The sequence below is a fragment of the Homalodisca vitripennis genome, chromosome 7 (assembly GCF_021130785.1).
Source record: "Homalodisca vitripennis isolate AUS2020 chromosome 7, UT_GWSS_2.1, whole genome shotgun sequence".
Lineage (NCBI taxonomy): Eukaryota > Metazoa > Arthropoda > Insecta > Hemiptera > Cicadellidae > Homalodisca > Homalodisca vitripennis.
This window is the reverse complement of record NC_060213.1, coordinates 129,717,736-129,740,350: the sequence shown is the minus strand read 5'-3', so window position 1 is coordinate 129,740,350 and position 22,615 is coordinate 129,717,736. Positions and strand designations below refer to the sequence as shown.

Sequence of the window (22,615 nt, the reverse complement as noted above, 5' to 3'; positions counted from 1 at the left end):
CTGAGATGTGAAATGATCTATGTGATCTAATATTTATCTAGTGTTGTCTCTCGGGTTGCCTTGATTTTACAATCAACTTATACACTATTTCTGTAATTCTTAATTAATTCTGTAAAATAAATTTGGTATATGTATAAATCATATAATACCCAGAGTACATGTTAAGATGCTACACTGTTCGTGTTGTCTGGTGTATACAGCTAACAAACTGTTATTTATAAAAATGTTTTATTTCGTTACTTTCATGTACTTGTTTACTTTTTAAAAATGAATAAAATCTACTAGATGGAATAATATCAGACCTTACCTTAGGGTCTGATGATGAATTAGTACCATAAAGGACTGTGGTAGTCCAACAAAAAGGATGAACGAGAATATAAGACAAGATATATTGTACATAAGCATATTTATTAATATAATAACACTCTGTCCTGGATGCTTACCACAAATGAATAAATATTTAGTTAGCTAAAGTTGTTACATTCTCAATTTTGGTTAACTAACGGTAATAGTTTTAATATTCATGATAAAGGAGATTACATTTGATATTGACGGTTTCAAATATACAAGATACGTTTTGAAATTTAACTTATCCTTTGATTTTGAAAGTATCTGAGAAAACAGTGTGGCTCTTGAATTGTAATCTGCAAAATTGGTCTCACCAGTATTGCCAACAACATTGTACTGTGTATGTGTTGGCAGCACTGAGAAAGACGTGTTGACACGTAACCTCACCAACATGGCAGACCTGCGGACAGAGATCCATCACCTGGAGAAGGATATGAGCAAGGAGCGGCTGAAGGCTCGAGCGCTGGAGGAGGAGCTCCAGAACCCCCTGAACATCCACCGCTGGAGGAAATTGGAGGTATGAGGTGCACAGTGTCTCCAGCCCAAGTATTGATTGTCAAATGTTGTATCAAGACAAACATTCTTTGTTTAAAGTTTCTTATTGACGATGGAAGGTTTGACAGGATTACAGGATTTCAGACATTTGCCATAGTTTTGGTTACAAAAGAAGTAAAACACCATGAAACTATGGTCTGGTACCAAAACATAGGGCCGGAAGCAGCTTGCCTTTAAACGTCCCTCCTCCTGACCATCGCCTTCCTGTCCCATTGTTTCAGATGACACAACGCGGTGCTAAAGAAAGAGTCAATGTCGATTTTCGTGTTAATATCCCACTTTCATCTGTGCCATGTGATTGTGTTTCTTGTACTCATAACTTGTGCTCGGGACTTGCATTCTCTGGCTTTTGGCAATTGGCTTTTGGGTATGTTTGAGCCCTTTTCTTTTCCTTCTTTTTTTCTTTCTGATCTTTATTTTTGTATGTGCTAATACCTCCCCCACCTGATGAAGAGGATAAATTCCAACCCTTGAAACGTTGTGTTTTACTTTTTTTAAATCATACGATGGCAAATGTCCGAAATCCTGTTATTCTCTCAAAACAAAAATACCAACTTATATATTATATATTGTTTTGTGATCTTTCTCCATTTTTTAATTTCTTGTTTATATTTAAGCCATAAAGTAGACAAAATTCATTCACTGGCAGGCAGTATGTCTAATAAGTGAACATCAAGTAAAAAAATCTGTTGTATCCATCAAAATATATATGCTATGCAAATAATATCATAATGCAATATTATTTAGAGTGTGATTTTTAAATAGTAAAAGCTTATTATAACTGTTTGCATGGTTTATAAAGGAAGGTACTGAAATAAAAACTTAAACATTATCCCATTCTAAGGTATAAACAGCACAACAGAAAAGACTGCTTATAACATACTTTAAGTTGTTTTGACACAAAAGAATTATCAACCTCCAAAATTTGAAAATGGCTAAGAACAATATGATAGGCAGAGAGTGTATGTCTAACATTGCACTAGTTATTTGGCTGAATTTTCGTACAATTTTTACTTTACGTTGTTTGTAAACAAGTGGTATTTCTTTGGTTTTTTCTGCTTTAATTTTTAATGTCAACTCTGCCAAAAAAATTTAAAAACATGCTATTTGTGATTCAATCATGGCATTTTCATTATAACCTTGTTTTGTTACTCTTTTAAACCGAATAGCTAAGCATTTAGGCTGGATGAAATGATGCATTTTCAATGCTAAAAAGCTTCTGGAAATGCAAAGTTGACGTTCAGCAATAAGTCTCTATTAATCAAAGCTAACCAGCAAATTCTGTAACTGCTGTGTTGCTACGAGAACCTATTTGTGACGTAAAATACTGGTTTTCCTGAAGAGGAAAGCAAATCAATATGACTTATGACTCTTGCAGGGATCGGACCCGTCCAAGTACGAGCTACTGCACAAAGTGAAGGTGCAGCAGAGGCGGATCCTGGATCAGGCGACCGCACTGGTGGAGGCGGAGCAAAAATGTGTGGACCTCGAGCGTAGGCACGCTCACCTCGACCAGATGTTGGCCCGATACCAGCACCAGCAGCCCGAGAGGGAGAGAGCAGAGAGCTGCAAGCAGCGGCTCACTCAGTCGGAGAAGAAAGTCAAGGTCAGTACCATAGGAGAATTGTTAATGCTTATGATCCCATCAGAGGGAATTAGGTTTCTCTCGTTATTGATCATTTAACAGTTAAATCAAGAAATTTTTACCATAGATATTTGCCTTTGTTGTGTAATCTTTCAATAAATTTTCTTTATATAACTAAATTTGTATAGTTGTTCCTTATAAGTGTTTTAGGTAATTATTTTTCTTTTCTGACTAGTACTGTTTATCTCTCAACCAGTCTATTTACATGTTACATAACATCTAATGTATACTCGTTGACTTAAAATTGTTGTAATAAATTGTTATTATATTACTTAACTTAAGCTTGCTGGTGATTGGCGGTAGAGTGGTTTTACTGTAAACTATACACTCTGACCTGATCTTTGTCCTCCTTTTATTAGTTCAGAAGTACTATAAAATTACGATTCTAGAACCTAATATTTCAAAATTTTCTTGGGGGAAGGCCCTCTATTGACATCAGGGTTTCCATGCTCAAGATTTCTCTCTCAATGGTCCGGACACCCCCAGAGGAGATTTCTGGGTGCACCACTAACCAGTAACCACCAGACCAACATTTATACCCAAATTCAAGAACAGGACTATTACAAGAATTTTTGTAATAATCTCAACAAATACAGTTTATAAATGAAGTATATTTAACTAAAACAAAATGTGATCATAACATTAACAAAATATTGTACAAAATAGTTTAAATCATAAATCAAGACCAAGGCTGAATCTTGATGTCTACTCTCGGATCAAAAAGTGTAGATATCCGAGTTTGTAAATCGACCACATACTACCTAATACGCTACAATTACGTAAGTTATATTAAAATTTAGTTCATGTATTTCTGGGTTTCTACATATACAATTGTTTATACCAAATGTTTATACAAGATAGATACAAGTGTACTGTAATTAAATATGTTGTTGCAAGATGGTAAAATTTTTAGTGTTTTGAACAAAATTGAATTATTATATGTGTAATGCCGTATATTTTACAAAGTAAAATAGATATTAATGTTATATTTTATTATGACTGATTTCAAAGTTCTGACATAATTGTTTAGCTGAAAAAAAAATACTGTTAGGCAATAGATTATTTTGAAACAAAATGCTCTTGGGTGGGGGGGGGGCAGACCATCCTGTTCATCATCATTGGTGCACCCCTGCTGTTATTGTTATCTTGAATTTATTTGGCTTTTTCCATTTTGGTTACTGGAATTTTTTTTTGTGGGGTATGCTAACCAAAATTAGAAGTCTTTATTCTTGAACACAGAGTACATTGTTTGTGTCAATAAATAATACAATTAATATGCAACAACCAAAATAATAATAAAAGCTGAGTAAGAACAATATGTTACTAATTTAAACTAATTCTCATCTGAAGCAGGATTCAAATCTGAGATCCTATTTTGATAAGACGAGACTTTAACAATGATGCTAGAGTGAATGTGATCACTCGAGCTAGATCAAATCAATTTTTGATGTTTTCCCAAAATAGTTTAAGTGTAGCTTCCCCGAAACAATTTCGCTTTCTGACCTCGCTTATAATAGCCATTATGTTTTTCCAGTATCTACTCGGGGACCTGCAGATGAGGATGGAGCAAGTTAATGAGTTGAAAATGGAACTGGAGAAAACTAACAATGAGATCTTATCTTGGAAGGAAAAGTTCTATGAACAGGTGAAAATACTATTTAAATTGTTTACATGAATTGTTACAATAGAGGAGGTTCAATTGTTATTGTTTGAATTGAAAAATAATGCCTGGCTCAATTCTGATTGTTTGCTATCATTTTAACAAAAACAAGTTCAAAGTATTTAATGTATCAGTAGGATTTGTAATGTAATCATTACATAATTCTAATATGTAAAAAAGGTCTTGAACTCAAACCTTTCTTTGCCAAACATTTAGGCTTTGCCAAATTTTCTTTGGCAAAGTCTAAATGTGTAAAGAATGATTTGTAATAATGTTCTTTAGCCAATATGCCACTAAAGTTGCGTCTAGTTCAATAGTTAGTTGGTGTATTGTGTGCCATTGATTTTTAAAATTTGACATATTATAAAACTTTGTTTTGAAATTGAATATGAAATGGCTTTACATACCTAAAAAAGGTTTCTATAGAAAATTCATCAAGTTGTAAAGAAAATAAGTGTTTTAAAAATATAAATACCATTTCATTAACACACTAAATGGAGTTATAATACGTGACATATAATTGCAAGTCTGATGTTATGGAAAGTTACCACACCCCACTCCCCCCTCACCCTGCAGTGTTGCCACATTGTCATATCAGCTGATTCACTGTTTGAGGCAACACGATGGTGTCTCGCTTCGTTCCGGTTGTTTACATCCGTTTTGTTTTTTTGGTGTTCGATTATTCCGAATGTTTTTATTTTATTATTTTTTCTCAAGTTCTGTGTAAAAGCGTTAATTAAAATCGTGAAGGTAAAGGATTCAGGAAGGTAGATGAGCAGTAATGGTCGCTCGATTGTTGAATTCAATCGATTATCCATAATCATACTTCCATTACAGTTGGCAACACTGCGCCACAACCCAAGCTTGCATTGATATGTCTCGTACTTTAGTAATTTTCTTTCAGGTCAACAAAACAAATGATACTTATAGCATTATTTGTATACATGTTTTTAACTGTAAGTAATGTAAAAATGGGTTTTCAGAAAAAGCTAATCGAGAAGTTAAAGGGAAAGCCAGTGGATAAGACGATTTCTTGCATAAAGCCATCAAAAAGTGCCAACGCTCTGGAGGAAAAGGGGAAGGAAGAATTACCTCCATTGCCTTTAAAAACTAGATTCATGGGTGGAGGATTTAATATATCTAACAGCTCAATTTAAAAACTTAAAAATTGTTAATAAATTATTTTTTACTTTTTGATTAGTTGTGGTTTTATTTTCTACATCCTGTAAACCAGTGAATCCAAATTAGCTGACAGTGAATGGGAAAACTCAACTTAAAACATGGGGTAAGTAATGGGTAAGTAAAGGTTTATTTGACATAAGTATGGAAAAGAAATGTTTACTTTTTATTCTATTTTACAAGGCTATTAAGTTTAGAAATCTCTATAAATAGGCCGGCACATTTTAAAATAATATGAGTTGTTACAGATAATTATTGTTTTGGTTATGTTACCTTTGTTTGTAGATCGTTGAGATTAAAAAGGCATGGAATCAGATGTCTTTTGTTCTGCTACTGTGTTATGTTTTCTAAAGTAATTGTAGCTTTGACCAGCTGTCTGGCAACAGACAAATTTCTGGATGTGAAATACCTTGCAACAAAAAAATTCTCAGGCTTTCTGTTTTATAATTTAGGCTTTTATATTTTTCTTAGAAACTGTTCTTGCTCTAAAGAGCACATTGATCCAGTGATTGGATATTGGTGGAGCTCCAACCAATCACAGTACTGCTCCTCCCTCTTTACTCATCTGAGGATGTGCATTACTGATCTTGTCAGTTTGGTTTTAACACCTGTTGACTGAAAATGGTTATTCTCAGCTGAAATGTTTCAAGACTTTTATTATAAATTATGCTATAAACTTTAAAAAATAGAACAGTTTAGATTTTGTTTTAATTTTACAGCCAGCAGTAAAGAAGTCATATTGATCACTGAATGGTTGAACTCCAGTTAATCATTGTATTCTACGTTTTCATTTGCCAAGAACGTAGTCAGGAAACAATTTTGGGGGAAGGGATAAAGACAGCTGATATTTTTCCGTAGTGGACAGAGAGTAAGGCTCCATTTTGTTCTTTAAAAAGTTCCTGAGCCGTTTCTTTGTTGAGAACGATCTTTCAGCAGTACATGTCATGTCTTAAATAATAATCATTATTAAATAATAAAGTAATTAAATAAATTGAGAATTGTTGTGGGGAGTCTGGACGTTAGACCCCTCGCTGGCAACGCCCTTTTCACTTGTCTGTAGACATGAATCAACAATACCTATCCTGGCTACTACTCAGACTCTCTAGATGGTTATACTCAGCTCTAGATGGTTATACTAGCAGCTCAGCTCTAGATGGTTATACTCAGCTCTAGATGATTATACTCAGCGTTTACATATAAAATATATAACAACCAGCACTATAAAATGTCGTATTGATCACAGATTGGTTAAGCTTCTATTGATAGCTCCTTAACATATTACATATTCCTCTTTGTTTGTTTAGGGAAAGAGAAATGAGTGGGGAAGGGTTTAAAAATTACAGAGTTATATGGTAAAAATTATATTATATTAAACATTATATTTTAAAACATTATTTTTGATTTGTTCGGATTGTTTGTGTTGTTGACTTTCCAGTCTCCCAGGTCCCTGCCTTGGAGGTTCTGGATGGTGTGGCGACCCCAGCCCATCCATAACAGTCCAATCACTGTACAGATGCCGACCAGCACGTAGTAGCCATCTACATACGAGTGGCAGAGACCGTAGCCGTCTTCACAGACCTGCAGACAGTCAAGTGAGCACTGAACCACTGTTCTCTCTCTGGCATAACGGTTGTGTGTTAGGGATTAAAAAGAGAACAGAAATTTGAGGAAGGAAAAATCTGTACACGAGTCCAAACATATAATATGTGTAGTGAACGACTCGGAGTTTGTATTCTAATCATTCATGTAATCCTGGTGGGATGCAAAGGATAAAATAATTATATTTATTTCACAATTTTAGAATAAAAAATCAAAATCTGTATTGCACAAAACATCTGAACGTGAAATTATTATACAACTAGCTATTTCCCACGGCTTTACACGCTTTATGTAAGCTTTGATCGTGTATGGGCACTTCTGGTTCAAGTGAATTATATTTCCAACGCCGATGTACAGTAGAGTTTGCCTTGTTGCCACGATCAAGAAAATCTCTGTATGTTTATAGCCATTGTATGTGTACATGTACTTTATTATGAAGAGGTCAAACACTCTAGCTTTAAGTTGAACTAGAAATTTATCTTAATATTTATACATCATAACTTAGCGCCTTCAAATAGTGTTTGGCTATGTAATATACATAACTATCTCGTAATTGCAGTTTATAATGGGCAGGCACTTTAAAAAATTTTTATTCTTTGGAATGTGGCAACTTACAACTTACAATGGGCATGGGGCATGGCATATAAACCTACTCTGTAGAAAAATCTATATCTACATACACATTTTCATAATGATCAGACAAATAGTTTCTGATTCTGTAAAGGTAACATACAGTTTTTTTTTCATTTTTATACAAATAAGTAGGACAACAGTGTATTGTTACTTGGTAAGAAAAAAATATGCGGAAATCAGAACAAACTGAATCAATTAGTTAAGTAGTCAGTTAGATCAATTGATTCATCAATTAGGGCGATAGGAAATAAAGAATTGTCACATGTAGAAGGTTAGTACACTTGAGTTTACTATTGCAACAGTTCATTTCAATTGGCTTAAGCAATTACACATTTTCAAGTTATTCACAGACTTCTGTGCATGAGGTAGTTAAAGATTTTAAAAACATTCATAATTCAATGACTTGAAATGTTGAGGCAGTTTGTGATGATAGAATATTTCAATATTGGGATTTTTTTCTTAATTGACTTGTTCTGTGAATTTGGTAGTACTGCAGAAGATTAGTTCATCCTGTTAGAATAAATTGGGTCAATTTTTTGATGTCGTACTGTGAACCTTGGTAAAAATGTCGAGGCAGTTTTCTTCTCCCATTGAGTTATGCTCGTGATTTTGCTGAATGCACAAAGTTTGATTCTTCCCTATAAACGCAAACATAAACAACTTGAAATTTATGTTGTCACGTATTACAAGAACAATTTGTGACAGCGTTAAGATTAAAAATCAATTCAGAGTCTGGTCTTCTTCTGCTCCTTTTCATGATTTTTTATGCTGTCTCAATTTCCCAAAAGTCAAATATTTACTACTTAAAAGAGACAAAAAATCTGTTGTAGGCTATATCTTCTACGCTTTTGCATTTTTGTTAACTATAAAATACTAAAGGAAATGCTACAAAAATATAGTATCTTAAGGTAAAAACATAGTTATAAAATTAAATAATAGTTAATTTTTGTTTTATTTCATAACACATCATTGCTAAAAAACTAATGCTGTTACATGGTAAGAGTAGGCTATGTCACACTGTGTATCGTGAAACAGACTTCTCTGAGGTACAATGCAAATTTTCTATCCATAGTTCATTTTCTCATTGACATAACGACAGAGAAATCATACGGTACAAACATTTTTACATTTCACAGTAAACAAAAAAGAAACTGTATAAGTCTACTAAGTGATTAGGCTTCAACCATGCTCAACCAAATTCCATGGTTGGGCATGTGACATCATCGAACTAACTCTTGTCTATGTAGAATTAAATTTCAAGTCTGCAGATAATATCTTTCTTGAGGTATCTTGCCACATGACACTTTCACATTTTTGTTCATTATATTATTGGGTTCCTATCAATGTTTAAATAATAAAAATCTAAACACCACGGCATCATGAAATGATGTTGGATGTGTTGAGATAATTAGACTACATTCTCGTATGTCACATGTTAAAATCTCTTATGAGTAAACTAAGTTTGTTAAACAGTTTATTTGTTCTGCTATTTTTTCGTTGCCATCACAGTTACCCATAAGACCAACGTAAAAATATTTGCAAAGCTCAGCCAAATCCCATAGAGTTATATGAACTATCATCAAACTCAGTGTTCCTCATATAGAAATGAAGTTTCATGCTCATTTTCAGGTCTGTATGTCAGTTCGTTTTCAAGATATTGTGCAGACAGACATAGATATATAATATATAATTTTTCAGCCTCTCAAGTGATAACTTCACGAACGCTCAGCCAATTATAATTTATATGACAGATTGGTCTACCAGATATCTATATGTGTCTAAAATGTACACATCAACTGAGTAAATCAGTCTACTACTAGACTCAATACTTGCTCACAAAAACATGTTCATATTTACAAAGCTACTACTTATGAAACTAAATTTGATCAACGCAACGGTTGACCTTTGACATCATGAGATTGGTCAATTTCCATAATAAAGACATAAAAAACAAGACCTACTTACCTTAACGAGGTCAGGGTTAGAGCAGACATTCTTAGTGTCATTGGAGCAATAATTGAATGTCAGTCCGTCAATAAACAATAGCACCAGAGTTCTGGGCCAAGCGCCGCCCAGATTGGACAGGGTATTGAGGAGAGTCATATAGGTCCCACCGAATGCAGGGTCACTCACTCGGGCGCTGAAAGCCATCTGGGTCACAAACATGGAGAACAGGCACACCTGAAAACATGAAAATTTCCTCATGTACAGTAGGGGCCACAAAAGAGTGCAGTTGGAGGTGACCAACAGGTCCGCCCGACGTTGCCACGCAGCACGGCGTCCCATGGATACAGCGGAGAACAAATGTGGCAACGTCGCTCACTCCTCATTGGCTGCTCCAAGGTCACGCGCCAAATAGGCTCCTCCCTCAACTGCACTTTTTGGTGATCCCTACTGTAGTCTTAGATAGTGGCCAGTGGACATTGGGTTCAATAGGTGTTACTTTTAACCTCAACGTTATTTGGCCTAGTTCAACTTTAAATCTAAGGTATGAATGAATATCAATACAAGTCATTGAAAATACCCAAATTTGTTTTAAGTTATTTTGTCACAGTAAATCGATGGAGTAGCTACCCACCAATATATCATCAACATCTGCAGTACCTATATCTACTGTATATGCCTTTTTTTAAAGAAAAAAGACATGTAATTTATCAATGAATTGAAATACAAAAGAGTGCCCTGAGATTCCTGGAATAAGGTTCTTGCACTGATTGGAACGTTATTAACCATTCTTTTGCAGGTCAGTACAGTCAGTCTGGCCACATTAAATCTATTGCAAAATAAATTTCAGTTGTTCCTCGTTTTTGTATCATAGTGGCTTTATAAAGTCCTTCCTTATTTGTGAAAACAAAAACAAAAAGAGCAGGACGGGGTCAGATGAACGAGAAGCACAGGATATGAAAATCCTAGAGGTTTTTTTAAACCCCGGTTCATTGAGATGGCTGTGTAAGCAGTAACCTTTGTGTACTCTCTTGCATCATGAAGACCAAATATTTAATTACTGAGAACTCGGAAGTTCTCCTTAAGGCCTTAGGGTTCTTGTGATTGATATTGTTCTTTTATGCAGGTTGGATTGTTGTTGACATCATTAGTAATTGTTAAATTTATGAATGTTATTTCTATTGCTGTTGGTATTACGATTCTCTTGTTGTTGTTTTATGTTATTGCTTCATGTATTGTTAACTTTTTGTATAGTTCTATTATTTACTCCATACGTAGTTAGTTTGTTGTTATATATCTATGTAAGCCATTTTTAGCCTTATTGTGGTGTCATAACGTGATCAGTTATTATTGTGTTTATTTTTGTATTTTTGTTTATCTTTTAAGTCTTCCATATTATGTACACGTTGTAAAATAACACACGATGTCCGTTGGAAATAAGGAAATAAGGCTAAACATACCTGAAAATATTATGAAATTTATCCGATGGATGCAGCACCTCTGTGGCCAAATTTATTTGTCTATTTTTCCTTTAATATTCAATCGGTTCAAATTTTTAAAAACTTCCTTATAAACTTACTAGACACTCATATAATGTGATATAAAGAAGCAGAAAAATATTTGATTTAACATAACGACATTATTGTACCGAACTTCTATTTAAATTTCAAAAAATTATAGTTTGAAGGTAAATAATTTTTTTAATAATAAATTTGTATGAACTTTGGAGTTTTAATTTTTTTAATCGGTTGAATTCTTTGATCAATATTTTTTATCGTTATTTCCGGTATTTACTTTTCCCAGGTATGTGCAGCGTTGCTATATTTCTCGGCAGTCTTTGACTCACAAAATTTCTTTTGACACTTTGATGATTTGTTATGCATTTGTGCTCCTATCTCATTCAAAGTTAACATTTCTTGTACAAGGCGCATTTCACCTTACGCAGGAGCACAACTGAGAGCTGAACAACACTGAGCAAGTAACCATGTTAACTGAAGCTGTTACAGTAATTTTGTAAAGTAATATGGCCATGCTTTATTACTATGATATGAGTTTTATACTTGTGTACCTGATATACTCCGTAGATAAGGACTAGAAGACCGTAGTAATAAGTTGGGAAGTGGTGCTTCACCATCAAATACGGTGTGCCCCAGACGAAGCCAGCAGTGATGAGGTTAAATGCCAACCTGCAAGATTAACAATAATTGTAATACTTTCCTTATCAAAAAGTATGGTTGTGTTTTCTTCAGTTACAACTACCTCATATTCTACCAAATCTACTTCTTACTTTGCTTGGATCCGTAGGGTTAATTGATGCTAAATCAAGTCATCATCAAATAACAGTGGATTGTGGTGACATCTATTTATTTTGTTGACATATACAGTTACATTGACAATTTATATCTATAATGTAACATGCATATGCAAGATGGTAATGGGAGAAAACGCAAAGAGCAAAATGCTGCTGTCATTGTAAGCCAAGTCGCAACAAACAACCACGAAAAATGGTAACGACCAAGAACGTAGCCAGGAAAAGAGTTGGGGGTCCAGACAACTGGTATTTTCCCGTATTGGACAGAGAGTAAGACCCCTTAAAAAGTTCTTGACCCGTTTCTTTGTTGAGAACGATCTTTCAGCAGTACATGTCAGTAATACTGAGTTATTTAAATAATAATAATCGTTTACTAAAAAGTCGTTAAAAAATTGAAAATTTTGGGGGTGGGTCCGGACACCTTGGACCCGATCCCTTGGACCCTCTTGCTACGTTCTTGGTAATGACATACAATGAGTTTAACATGCATTGGTGGGCTAGTTTAGCAACAAAATAACGGTCATCAGCTATATATGAATGTAGGCTATGCTGTGTAACATGCAGTCATTAAGGTACATACAAGGCTAGCAATATAAATTTACATAACAAAAGCACTAAGAAACAAAAACAAATGCACTTAACCTAAAACAATACGTTGCAGTAACAGTACAGCCGTTCATTATAATGTGGTACCAGGATCATCGAGAAACATAACAATAAGCACAATACAAGAGCCTAAGTAAAGAATAGAAAATGAGAATATAAACCAAAACTTAACTCAAAGAAAGAATGAAACGTGAAAAATTCTTAGAAGAGGAGAAAGGCGTAGATAAACTTGTACCATGGTGTCTCCTGAAAAATACGTCACTGGAACTCGTCCGACAAGGAACATGATCCCGTCTGTATAAAGAAAAAGCAATATTTTGAATTGTAAACCATTACGGAAGTAACCAGGAAGGTTCGCTTCTGGCTGTTTTATACCTTCCAGTTGAACCTACACTGGGCACAGCAAAAACCGACGTGTCTCTCAAATCTGGGCAACTTGATGGATGTCCAGGGTCGGCACGTCACAATCGTAAATGTCGAGATAGTACGGTGCGAGTGTAGGTTGATAGGTCTAAATCTACTGTTAGAGTTGGTGGGGTTCCGTAAAAGTCAAATGCTCTTGCCAGCCTAGACATAAGGACGTGCCACACCTGCCTGCTTTGACCGGAGAGGCTGGTACAGAGCTGGCTTCCTCTTTTTCCGAGAGGACATGACTGAGATTAATGCCCTAAATTCTTCTTCATGGATCAGGTAGCCCCTACTCCCAACCTTACCCAACCAGAATATCCTGTCACTCCAGAAGCAGTGCAAAGGTCCTTTTAGGACTAGGTGTATTTTCTAATCTTCTTATCCTAAGAGAACAAAAAATTATGGAAGTCAACAAGTAAGTGAAATGAAAAATGTCTTTATTAGAGGCGAAGTTAGGACTATAAAGTCCTCTCTACCACTTAACCTCGTACGTACCTACAAGGATAAACCTTGTTGAAGACATCCATGGGAGTCTCCCCCACCACGTACTTGGCTAGGAGCACTGGTAGAGTGATCTTGAGTGGTAACATGCACATGGTGACGACTGCGAACTGTTCCCTGGGCACTCCCGCAGATACGAGCTTGAGCCACGTCACCGAGTCATTCGCACTGAAAGCAATCTGTCAAGGAATTTCAGCGACAATATTCTCATGTCTACACCAGTTAGCTGTTTACCAGTACAATATTCTCGTGTCTACACCAGTTTGCTGTTTACCAGTACAATATTCTCGTGTCTACATCAGTTAGATGTTTACCAGTACAATATTCTCGTGTCTACACCAGTTAGCTGTTTACCAGTACAATATTCTCGTGTCTACACCAGTTTGCTGTTTACCAGTACAATATTCTCGTGTCTACATCAGTTAGCTGTTTACCAGTACAATATTCTCATGCTGTTTACCAATTTTCAAATTGGATTACCACCACAAGTATCCTTTAATTGATCTCAACTTTATATCTCATTCAAGATCAATTTTGGTTTTCAAGATTCGTGATCCAACCATTTATGATCTAAACATACATAACCTCCAGTGTCAAACCCTTGTTGGAACTAAAATTTAAAAGACAGACATTTCAATTTGTAGTAAAGTTAAAGTTTGTAAAACCTAAAACTGTAATAAAAGTAACGCAACATTGCTACCTATTTAACTGTAATCAAATACTTTGTATACAGTTTTAGTAAGTTATGAAGAAAAGAGTCTTCATTTTAATTCCGCATTTCTGTACAATGGTCATATAGCTTTCCTTCCATGTAACAAGATGTCTTTCAATGAAATTTAAAGGTGAGTCAAACATAAATATTTCATCAATCAAGTTGATTTGATTGATGAAATAGTAAACACTAATATTCGCAGTAAACTTTCTTACATTAAACATTTTTGGAGGTTCATAAGGATTTATTATAAAAGAATAATCAAAGTATTCTAGTGTAATCAGTAAATGTAATGTAAAGTAATTAACAAACAAATCACAGAATTAGCACAAATACCACACATACCAGTTCATTGTTTTATTAATATAAACAAATTATTATCTCGTCTGATTTTATATTCTACCGGTCTACTCACTGTGTCTCTCTCCCTCCCTCCTTCCCTTTTACTCTCTCTCCCCCTCTCACCCCTTTCTTTTCCCCCTCTCTCCCTCTCTCTGTCCCCCTCCTGCTCTCTCTACCACTCCTTCCCCCTCTCCCTTTCCCCCTCTCTCTCTCCCTTTCTCACTCCCTCTCCCTCTTTTTCTATCTCCCTCTTCTCATATATATTTTGCAAAAATATATTACCTTTTCAAAATTATTTATACTAATATCTGACGTTGAAGAAGTATTTCTGCTGATGCTCAGGTGAAGAGTTGCTGCTGATTTGTTACCTGGTAGGTGAGGAGTACGACAGCCATGGTGCGCACAGCAGGCAGGCAGGCGAGCTATCAGCAGCAGTTGTCTGTAAGTGTTGATCACGCTGAGACATGTCTGATCCTGATCCTCGTGTTGAGGCTCCGTCTCTGTCTTCAACAGCCCTACCAGAGTTGTCGTCACCAGGAACACCGGACCACAGTACAGCAGGAAACCTTACAGACAAAATATATCTGTGAGTCGTGGAGATACATTTACAACAACAGTTGTCTGTAAGTGTTGATCACGTTGAGGCATGTCTGATCCTGATCCGATGAGCCACATTCCAAATTACTAGGAAGGTCATTGATAGCTATCAGAAAATGAAAGGATCTTAAATGGAACCCTGAGGAACACCACACTCAACTATTACTTTTGTAGACAAATCATACCCAACACAAATATATGCTGTAACATTTTAAAAGTTTTAGTTAATTTTTGATAATGCCTTAGTAAGATAGTTTTTCAAGCAGCAAGTTGTGGTTTACACTGTCAAAGGTTTTGCTTGGGTTACAGAATGTGACTCATGTAAAAGCCTGTAAATCGATCTTTTCTATGATAGAATCTATGTGCAATTATGGTATCTCCCCTTCCAGAATCCAAATAAAAAATTAGTTAGTGTGATGATGATGAACAACTGAAGTGTGATAATTGTCATCTGTGATAACTTTAAAAAGTAATGCAATTAGTAAAACAGTGTTTGTTATCCACCTAACCGATCTTCAAGCACGTTTTCAATTATGATAAATATTATTCCTTTTTGTATTAAATATACATTTCTGTAAGTCTCAAAGGAATTCCGCTGCAGTCTGCATCTAGATTTAAATGAGTTCTTCATATGAATTTATCACGTTTGTGGTTCAGAAGGGATATTATTTCTAATTTACAAATGTTTCTTTTAAACTGAATTTTGTCTACTGGTATTCGACTTTTCGTCATTTCACTCGTTTTTGAGTCTATCAATACCTTGATCTAGGAGCCAGGCTCAGCCTGTAATCTAACGGAAAGTTAATCATGTATGCAGGGTGAACCAGGTCATCTGGGCTACTGATTATAGCGGTATAACGAGTGAATACAGACACTCCGTTCCAGCTGTACCCCCTCCCCCTATTTTGTGGCCAAAGAATTCAATAAAATTATTATGAAACCACCAAAAAAACTTTAAGAGGTATTTTTTGAGGTTGGGAAAATTTTAAATATTATAGGATGTTAAAACAGCTAAAAAAATCTAAAGCATTTTATTCATGTAATAAATTGTAACAGGACAGTAAAACACTACTAATACTATAAAAAGTCCTTCATCAAGCCCATCAACACCTCAGAGGTGCTAAAACTGTTTCATATCGTTCCCATTGTAAAGCTACAGCCGCCCACTTAAGCTGTCTACTGAACTGGATTTCTTCTGGAGAAATGGAAGCTGCTTCATTTCTTATTCCTTCCATCATATCATCTCTGGGGGTTGGTCTTGTAGCATAAATTATACACTTCAATCTCCCCCTAATGTAGTAGTCCAAACAGGTGGAGGAGAAAGGGCGGGATAACCGACTATTGCACCCCTAATTATCCATTTATCCGGTAACTGTTCATTGTGTATTACGAACAGCGAAAGCACAATATGGAGGAATGACGTCTTGCTGCAGCCACATTCTTTGTGTAACTTCGTTCGGAAGACCAATCAGTATATTAGGCAAGACATTGTTTAGGAAACAATTGTACATATCTCAATTTTGAATTTCTTTCAAAGAAGTGGGGGCCAATTATTCTGTTTCCAAGTCTTCAGCGTCCAATACTTTTGATTGACCACTGCAAGCATCCAATGTGGATTAGAGGTTAGACGCGTGTTATGGCGATTCACCTCGCCGTTACTTCTAAATGTCGCCTCATCACACCAGAAAAGTTAGTTAGTATAAACTGAAGATAATCATCTTCGCTAAGCTCTTGATTTAACGGTATCTTGTTGTGTTGCATCGCGAAGGATTCTCAAAACTGTCACTTTTGACTCAACCCAGAGTCATCCGCTTTTCTTCGGCTTAGACCTGTTGTTTTTTTAGAGCAGCCGCTAAAACATCGGGAGCTTTTCGCTTCTAACTGGACTCGCAATCTTCTTACCTTTGTTGTGATCACGATACACACTTCCAGTTTCTCAAACACTATCAGGTAAGCTACCTTTCATGAGTAGTGATGTCTTTCAGGTAAGCGTTCAGCGTACAATGCCAACTACTGCAGTGAAGTTCGATAACACTCGTCCAGAATCACCAAACTGGTGTAAGCTATTTTTAAAATTGTAATAAATAAAATTATGAACGGAACAAAATTAATGTAATTTTACGAGGAGTAAGTAAACTGAGTATTAAAACTGCTACAAGAGTAACAAACATAAAAGATAATGCTTGCTAGCATTAAATGATATTTGATTGTTCGATAACCAATTCGCTGTTTCAAAATTGATAGGCCTAAACCAGGTTAAGTTGTATAACAATGACAAACCTGCATTACCGTTATTGTTTACCAAAAGAACAATGCATACCTTATCAGCTGACAAATGTTGACGGTCAAATTTCAGAGAAGCTAAAAACACAAAAACATGAAGATAAGGTAAATTGCTTTGCATCATGATGCACAAACATTGAAATTAGGCTAGTGAACTTCGTATTAGAGGATGATAAGAGGGCCTGCATCAATTTTACGTGTTTTATAACACCACTTTTTAGAAAGTGTATATTGTTTTGATGAGGTTGAAAATAAATGTGGATAAATCAATTGAAATTGTTATTTTTGCCTACAAAACCGGAACCGCTTTACATAAAACCAAAAGTATCAATAAAAGAGTGTTTTTTACTAAATTGTATTTAGTTCAATGCAAACTGTACGGTTATATTTAATATTTTTGTAGTTAGAACCAGTTTTAAATTTTCAAAATGTAACTAATTTTTGGGAACTGAACTTTCTTAGTTATTTTCGGATGCATTTGGAGTTTCATAAGCTGTTCAATAAAGTAATAATAAAAAACCTGTTAAAGCTGTTCTTTAACACCCTGTACATTTACAGCAAGATACATTGAATTTTTTTAGTATCTGTCAGGGGAGATGTTTAAAAAATTTCCACCAAACCCCCACCCCCCCAAAATATGTCTCTCACATATATTTTGGGGGGTTCAAAATAATGTTATCGAATTATGTGGCCACAAAATAGAAGGTGTAGTTATAACGGAGTTTCTATCTTCATTGTTATACCGCTACAACGTTATTAGTGGTTCATCCTGTCGGTTTACACGATGAATATTTTACACAAACTTGCCTTTTACCTAACTTTGCTCGCTAAATCAACACATATGACCTTCCTTACACAGTCCTAACCTGTTTATATAGTTTGTATGTCTCGAAATATCGTCTAAACCAAAGATAAACAACAATACTCACTGCCAAGAGTAACAACCCCGACAGGTTGGGGCACGGAGCGCAGATAGGTGTTGCAGAAATCGGCCGACTCCAGGGCCATGAACACAACGTAACCCAGCAAGTAACCGGCCGTCTGTCCCATGCTGTTGCATGTCGATGCATGTCCAACATTCACCCTGGAATTTTGTTAAGTTCTACATCAAAATTAAATAAATATTTAACACTTCTGTTAGAAAAATTTAAAATGTTTCACGTAAGTTTTTTTAAGTGATCGGTTAATTTTAATCGTTTTAGTGCTTGGGCGACAGTACCATCCCAAGGGGAGAGCAGTTCAGAGCAGTTTGATCAATTGGTACTTTCTGGAAAGTTTCTTTGCGGTGATGGATGGCGAGGACATAGCCAGTGAGGTGATCCAAGGGTCCGGACCCCCCCCCTCCAATTTTCAATTACTTTTTTACCAAACGATTATTTTACTATTAAAATAATTCAGTATTACTCACGCGTACTGCTGAAAGATCGTTATCAACAAAGAAACGGGTTAAGAACTTTTTAAGGAACAGAATGGGACCTTACTCTCTGTCCACTACGTGAAAATATCAGTTGTCTGGACCCCCTCCCCCATATATATTCCTGGCTACCATATTGATTGATGGCAACGAAAAAAAACAATGCTCCAGATAGTTTAGGCCATAAAAATATTAAAAGTCTAGAGGGTCTAATGACGAATTACTAGGAAGACGTAAACATATCACAAGATAAAGCGTAAGATAAGAGCAAGTATTAACAAGACAATATACAGGTTATGTGCGTGCCAATAACCTTGACCTTGACCTTGATCGTCGTTTCCCTGATACTGATAACTTTTAAGTGAAGAACAAACATATCCTACAATATTTACACTAAAATCGCCTAACTTTAACAGTCCTTTATGATCTGAACGGGTGGCCTCTGTTTAATCAGAAAGTACCAACCAATATTTGGAAGTTTGAAGATTTGGCCTCACCTCTTGAGCATGGTGAGGGCCCAGCCGTCGACCGCTATGTCTTGGGTTGCCGCCAGAAAGTTGAGAGCGAAGAACATCGCAGTGAGCGGCAGGATGTGAGGACCTTCTGGATCCTCTATCCAATAGTCCACTTGGAATGACATGATCAGCATGAACACCCCGATTAGAAACTGACAGACAGTACGTCAAGTGTTGGTAGTAAATTGCTGGGAATTAAATTTTATGGTATTATGTTCAAATAATGCCAGATTTACAAACTTTCAGGTCTAGGCCTAGTTTTTTAGCGGCTCCCTCTCAACCTTGTCTTATATTAATTTAAATTTATGACAAAATAGTTTGCTTGTCATGGCAGATTATTATATATATATATATATATATTATGTTAAAATAAAATCTGTAAAATAAAAAATGTGACTTTCTTACACTCTTTAAAATATAATCGTAACTTCAAACATCCTCTGTATTTACAGATAGTATATCGCTAGCTAAGAGCAATACGATCGTATGTTGCCTTATAATGTTATAAGAAATTTTTAAGTGAACATTTTTTTCCAGTTATGTGTTCTGCTTTTGCTTTGTAAACAATTCTATAGTTTCATTAGAACTCAACCCGTGGCCTTAAGTCCAGACCCAGTTTTTATACATAATATATATATATATATATATATATATATATATATATATATATATATATATATATATAGAACAAGAACATTATTTCACATACAGTACAGAATAATTCCAAACTGGCAGATTACCGGTATAGGGCACTTAAAAAAATTTAGTATATTATCCCACATTTACAGCCTTGGTTGTATCCTTAGTTTATAATCAAGGGTTCTATATAATTATATTAATACTCAATTCTTATTGATGTTGCGGTTTTTGAAAATTCTTGGTTTGGTACACTGCACCGATTCAAGTGGAAATAAATGAACCAACACTAACGCAAAATGTCGGTTCCTCTACTCTGGTCGTAGCGAGTTTCCCATTTGTTTGTGTCGTGGTCGTTGATCCACGTTAAGAACCAATATACACAAAGACGTAATTTAAAATCAGTTTTACGTGATTAATTAACTGCTTATCCTTGATAATTCCGTCATTTTTTCGGAAATGGGCTTCGTCAATCAGCCTGCATGTGGTGCCGCATCAATTAGCAACGCAATAATTCACGGAAAGTCAGGCGCGGCTTTCTTGCGACTCCTTCAGTGTCGTACTACACGGTGGTGATGGAGAATCGAATAGTAGTCGAATACAGCCCGGGTATTCACATATTCCGAATACCTCAACATCAATTCGAATACTTTTGAAATGAGTACAATTTCTCTGGAAGAATCGAATTAAAAACTACAGTATTTATTCTTTTGGACTAATAGTATTCAAATAAAATATTCAAGAGCTGTATTCGTATTCATATACAAGTAATCATTGGTTGTGCGCAAACAAAATATGACTGAGGTTTTTGGCTTCAATCTATTCCTACGATCATTGGTGACAAAACCTGCAGTAGAAAAGAATCTTTCAGACGGAACTGAAGTAGCAAAAAATATATTTTTCTGAAGTTCATAAATCATGGGTATGAAATGTCTTGAGGCACAAAAAGGTAAAGGATATCCCTACTTTTTTGGCAAACCAATCCCAAATAACCAAGAAATAATTCATTACGGGAATGAAGTAAGACAAGTCTACACTGGTCTGTTAGAAATACTCAACGCAAATAAAGTATTCGAATACATATTCGAATATTTGTATTCGAATACATATTTTAATATTTGTATTCGAATACATATTTGAGTATTTGTTTTCGAATACATATTCGAATATTTGTTTTCGAATACATATTCGAATATTTGTTTTCGAATATATATTCGAATATTTGTAATCGAATACGTATTTGAATATCTGATTTCGAATACATATTCGAATACTTTTTTTCGAATATACATTCGAATATTTGTAATCGAATACATATTCGAATATATGTATTCGGATACATATTCGAACACAAGGGTGCTTTTTAATACGCCGTATTCGATTATTTGAAGTATTCGATTCTCCTATCACTAATGCGCGGTGTCATATACCGCCGAACTATCTCTGTCGTGTCACATTATCTGATCGTTCTTTGCCACACTTGTCACGCTGAGACGCGTCACGGTCACGATTCTATTGTAACCCAGGTGTTATCCGATATTGGTGACTCGTATGGAACTCTGTTACACATTAGTATCGATACTCAGTCATTTATTAGTGCAATAAGCCGATTTGTATCGCTCGTTCGATACAACGCCACTAGACGGTCAGAAATAACCGAGTTTGTATGATTGTTCCCGTTTTCATTAACCTCCGAGTATCGTAACATCCCGTTTAAAAAAATCATTAGTAAACTAACAGGACTTACGGTATTTTAGTAGAATGACAAGAGCAGATATTGAACTACCCAGGATGATGTAGTCAAAATCCACGATATTGTTCCTTTTCTCGAGCACACATATTATGTGATCAATTGCCTTTACATTTTTTCATGTTTGGGTAAATATTACGAAATATTGCTTTTAAAATGGATATGGTTTAAATAGGTAATTATAAAAAGCCTACTACCTGCATGGGGACCAGCCATGTTTTTCGCCGGCCAAAACTCTTCACATAGATAGCATCAAGGATCGGAGCCCATAACAACTTCATGCTGAAGGGCCATTCAACCAGGCTGAACATTGCCTGAAAAAAAGCACAATGTTGTAAAATATTTTCTAGTAACATTCATTACCTTTTATGAACAATTAACGATTTATAAGTTAATTGACACATAATTGATTACTGACTTATACATCGAAATGTTACTACATTTCCAGAAATTCTACTAAAACTAACCATAGAGTGTTTTAAAATTTGCTTTATTTTTACCTCAGTTTTGTCTATTTCAAATTAAGTAGACGTTTCAGATCTGCGTTAGAATCTGATGAAATAACTATTCTTTATTTATACAGGCAAAGTTAGGGCCGCATGGCCCTTTCATTTCATGATATTAATAATACAATTCAATACCGAAATTGTTGACAAATCAACCTAGTAGAAATTTCCGGCGGGAGTAGCATTGAGATACCGTAGAAAAGTGAATTTTGAGGTTTTGGCTACGATACTAAATTAATATAGACTTAGATAAATAAATGTAGATATTTGTAAAATTACGAATACAAATTAATAGCTTTTTAATACAAACATTGTTTTAATATTGGATATTAGTTTGTTTTTTTTTCTTATTTAAAAATGCAATTATATTATTACACTAGAATTTTTAATAATTTATGAATTAAACACATTGTGGCAGAATATATTTTACAAATGAAATGTGTTTTTCGTAACAAAAATTGTTCATTAAAA

At 35.1% G+C, this 22,615-nt stretch overlaps 1 protein-coding gene and 1 pseudogene across 1 annotated transcript in view; one reads left to right on the top strand and one right to left on the bottom strand.

Moving 5' to 3' along the window:
• The window catches only part of LOC124366324 (cilia- and flagella-associated protein 58-like), a 32,521-nt gene extending 27,116 nt beyond the window's left edge, over positions 1 to 5,405 (top strand). The window contains exons 14-17 of the mRNA XM_046822781.1: positions 703 to 865; positions 2,282 to 2,509; positions 4,083 to 4,193; positions 5,192 to 5,405. Of these exons, the coding sequence (XP_046678737.1) occupies positions 703 to 865; positions 2,282 to 2,509; positions 4,083 to 4,193; positions 5,192 to 5,365 (676 nt within the window). The 3' untranslated portion in view covers positions 5,366 to 5,405. The remainder of the gene's footprint in view (positions 1 to 702; positions 866 to 2,281; positions 2,510 to 4,082; positions 4,194 to 5,191) is intronic.
• Positions 5,406 to 6,770: 1,365 nt separating this feature from the next.
• The window catches only part of LOC124366888, a 28,935-nt pseudogene continuing 13,090 nt past the window's right edge, over positions 6,771 to 22,615 (bottom strand).